We start from the raw sequence: 3,766 nt of genomic DNA, 5'->3' as shown, positions 1-3,766 counted from the left end.
GGACCTGGGTTTCCTGACACCTGTTCCGGGCCCCTTACCCTGCGGCACAGGCTGCCTGGGGTGAGTCAGGGAGCCAGGCCCACGGCCAGGCCAGCAGTGAGGAGGCAAGGCTGAGCCCCGGACAGTCAGCCCCCGGCCGTCCTGAGCTCCGGGCAGCCCCGAGGGCCGCGTTGCTGCTGTGGGTCTGGGCACGTAGGCAAGGCCCTGGCACCGTCTCTGCATCACAGAGCTCGGCAGCCTGGGGGCAGGACCCACAGGGCGGCCGTGTGCCACTGTTCATGTCACCGTGTGGCCACATCCGAAGCCGGCGTGCACGGCGAGGCGACTTCTGTCACTAGTAAGGGGGGGAGGGGGGACGAGGCCTTTTGTCACTAGACCTGTAGTGTTACACTCGGCCCTGCATGTCTTTGTCACCAGCGCCCTTTGAGACTTTTTGTTCCCGCGCTTTCCGATAAAAAAGGGTCATTGTGTGCCTGTGGTCTGTGGTGCCACGAAGGTGACCTGGCATGTGGGTGTGTGTGTAGGTGTGCGTGCATGGGCATGTGCATGGGCGTGTGCATGGCTTTGTGCAAGTGTGTGTGCAGGTATGCATGCATGTGTGTTTGCAGATGTGTGTGCACAGGCGTGTGCAGGTGTGTATGCAGGTGTGTATGGGCATGTGCAGGTGTGTGTGCGTGTGTGTGCAGGTATGCATGCATGGGCATGTGCAGGTGTGTGTGGGTGTGTATGGGCGTGTGTGGGTGTGTGTGCAGGTGTGTTTGCATGGGCGTGTGCAGGTGTGCATGCAGGTGTGCATGGGCATGTGCAGGTGTGTGTGCACAGGCGTGTGCAGGTGTGTTTGCATGGGCATGTGCAGGTGTGCATGCAGGTGTGCATGGGCATGTGCAGGTGTGTGTGCACAGGTGTGTGCATGTGTGTGTGCAGGTGTGTTTGCATGGGCGTGTGCAGGTGTGCATGCAGGTGTGCATGGGCATGTGCAGGTATGTGTGCACAGGTGTGTGCAGGTGTGTGTGCACAGGCGTGTACAGGTGTGTGTGCAGCTGTGTGTGCATGGGCGTGTGCAGGTGTGTGTGCAGGCGTGCATCCCTGCCGCACTCAGCCTCGCTCATGGACCTCTCCTGCCCCCAGGTCTGAGCACGGTGGCTCCCCCGATTCACCCCGGACCCTCAGTTCCTCCCGCCGTCATCCCTCTGCCCCCCGGGACCCACTTGCTCTTTGCCCAGACGGGGAAGATAGAGCGCCTCCCGCTGGAGGGCAGCACCATGAAGAAGACGGAGGCCAAGGCGCTGCTGCACGCCCCGGTGAGTGCTGGCTCCTCGCACCCAGGACACGGGGTGACCTGGGGACCCAGCGGGCGGGGTCAGTCCACCTCTCAGAGGAGCCTGGCCCGGCCGCGCTCTGGCTTGCCCTGGCTCCATGTCCAGTTTGTTGCGTCGACTCATCAGTGTGTGCGTCTGCATAGGCGTGTGCCTTCCCACCAGGGACACAAAACCGTGCGGCTAGTGGGTGCAGGGGTCCGGTCCACAGTGGGTTCCCAACACGGTGCTGGGCGCTCACGGTGTTTGCTAACGCGTGTGAGTGATGGAGGCGTTCACCGTGGCCTCCTGAAACATGCCCCGGGGTCGGCGCCCTCCCTGGGTGGCCGCCAGCACCCCCTCCAGTGACAGGGTCCCCCCGTCGCGGGTCACTCAGATGCTGGTGGATGGGCCCCTCTCACCCTGATCTGCGCTTCCAGGGCAAAGTCATCATTGGCCTGGCCTTCGACTGCGTGGACAAGGTGGTCTACTGGACCGACATCAGCGAGCCTTCCATCGGGAGAGCCAGCCTGCATGGCGGGGAGCCGACCACCATCATTCGACAAGGTGGGCGTGCTTCCTCCTGGGTGTGGCTTCGGGCAACAGTTCAACGGAATTCCTTACCTTACAGGTGCTGGTGTCAGCCAAGGACCGTATGCGTAGTCAGGACTATTTTACATGGTTGTGTTTTACCAACCATTAGCCCAGCCGGCGTGGCTCAGGGGTTGAGCGCCGACCTGTGAACCAGGAGGTCACGGTTCGATTCCTGGTCAGGGTTCGTGCCCGGGTTGCGGGCTCCATCCCCAGTGGAGGGCGTGCAGGATGCAGCCGATCAGTGATTCTCTCTCATCATTGATGTTTCTCTCTCTCTCTCCCTCTCCCTTCCTCTCTGAAATCAATACAAAAATATATATATTTTTTAAATGATGATTACAACAAAAATGCAACGACTCTAAAAGTCCTCCTTTACCGGGGAGGGCAGCCGACCCCCAGAGACTTCCAGTCCAGGGACGTGGTCCGGCTGGTGATGCCCGCTGTGTAAACCCCCTCTCTTCCTCCGCAAAACCCTCAAATCAAAGACAGGCCTTTAAAAGCCACACTCGTTAGGAATTCTCTTCTCTTGGGGCCGCATGTCGCTTTCCCAGTTTCCCGTTGAACGTTTCCCTCGTAATTGCTGTTCTGGGGGCGCCTCTGCCTGTGGGACAGCCCCCGGGGCGTTCTCCCCTCTCTGGCTCCCTCGGCAGAGACGCTGCCACGGGGATCCAGCTGAGGCTGAGACGAATGTGCTGCTTAAACAACACCTGCTCGTTTGCCTGGCTTGGTTCAAGGGACAGACGTTTGCAAGTGTCCTCCCGCATCCCGTCTCTCTCTCTCAAACATGTGGCTGCTGTTCTCTGTGATGTGACTTCAAAACCCAGTGGGAGGGGCAGGTCACCGCTGCTATTTCCTGTTGCCCCTGGGACTGGGGATCCGCCAAGAACACAGCGAGCCGCCCGGCAGAAGCCCACTGTGCGAACAGAGCTAAACTAGAATGTGATCTTCGCAGAGGAAGGGACTGCGTCTCTTTATTTCAATAGAGAAAGGGATTCGCTGAATTCTGCATCAGGGTCCTGGGCGGCCTCTCTTCTTCCCTTTTAAAACATATATTTATTGATTTCAGAGAGGAAGGGAGAGAGAGAGAGATAGAAACATCAGTGACGAGAGAATCACTGATGGGCTGCCTCCTGCACGCCCCACACTGGGGATGGAGCCCGCAACCCAGGCGTGTGCCCCAACCGGGATTCGAACCCTGACCTCCTGGTTCATAGGTCAATGCTTAGCCTCTGAGCCACACCAGCCAGGCCCATCTTCCTTTAGACCTATGTCTGGTCCCACTGCCTGGAAAACCTTTGCCTGACAGACTCCTGTTGGTCCTTCAGGAGCCAGCGTCGCGCATGTCACCTCCCTCGGGAATCCCGGCCCGGTCTCCCCGGCCGAGTCCCCCCTCCAGCTCCCAAAGAACCCGGGGACTCGGGCCGAGGTGGCGGTGGGCTCCCTGTTGGTGGGGCCAAAGCTTCGGACCTGGACGCCCAGCAAGGGGATGGGTGGCATTTATGAATTGGTTGCACGTCTCATTCCTGATGTTGTCACCACGTGCAAGGATTGGCCGCATGTGAAACAGCACGTCGGGGTCAGGAACCCCGATGCTCACCGGCTTCCCCCATCAGACGTGCTCTGCCTTTGGCCCCAGGTCTCGGGAGCCCCGAAGGCATCGCCGTGGACCATCTCGGCCGCAACCTCTTCTGGACGGACTCCCGCCTGGACCGCATAGAGGTGGCGAAGGTGGACGGCACCCAGCGCCGCGTGCTGTTCGACACGGACCTGGTGAATCCCAGGGGCATCGCCACGGACCCCGTGAGAGGGTAGCGTGTGTCCGTCTGCGTGTGCGTCCGCTGTCCGTGCGTCCGTCCTTCGGGGTGCTCTCTGTCGGG

At 60.4% G+C, this 3,766-nt stretch overlaps 1 protein-coding gene across 1 annotated transcript in view; it reads left to right on the top strand.

Annotated features, from left to right (window-relative positions):
* Nucleotides 1-3,766, top strand: part of NID1 (nidogen 1) — a 39,696-nt gene that overhangs the window by 23,339 nt on the left and 12,591 nt on the right. Inside the window, exons 13-15 of the mRNA XM_006761305.2 lie at nucleotides 1,129-1,301; nucleotides 1,736-1,862; nucleotides 3,526-3,697. Of these exons, the coding sequence (XP_006761368.1) occupies nucleotides 1,129-1,301; nucleotides 1,736-1,862; nucleotides 3,526-3,697 (472 nt within the window). The remainder of the gene's footprint in view (nucleotides 1-1,128; nucleotides 1,302-1,735; nucleotides 1,863-3,525; nucleotides 3,698-3,766) is intronic.

Source organism: Myotis davidii, unplaced genomic scaffold (assembly GCF_000327345.1).
Source record: "Myotis davidii unplaced genomic scaffold, ASM32734v1 scaffold174, whole genome shotgun sequence".
NCBI classification, from domain to species: domain Eukaryota; kingdom Metazoa; phylum Chordata; class Mammalia; order Chiroptera; family Vespertilionidae; genus Myotis; species Myotis davidii.
Note: the sequence above shows the minus strand (reverse complement) of the source record. Positions and strands in the feature narration are given on the sequence as shown.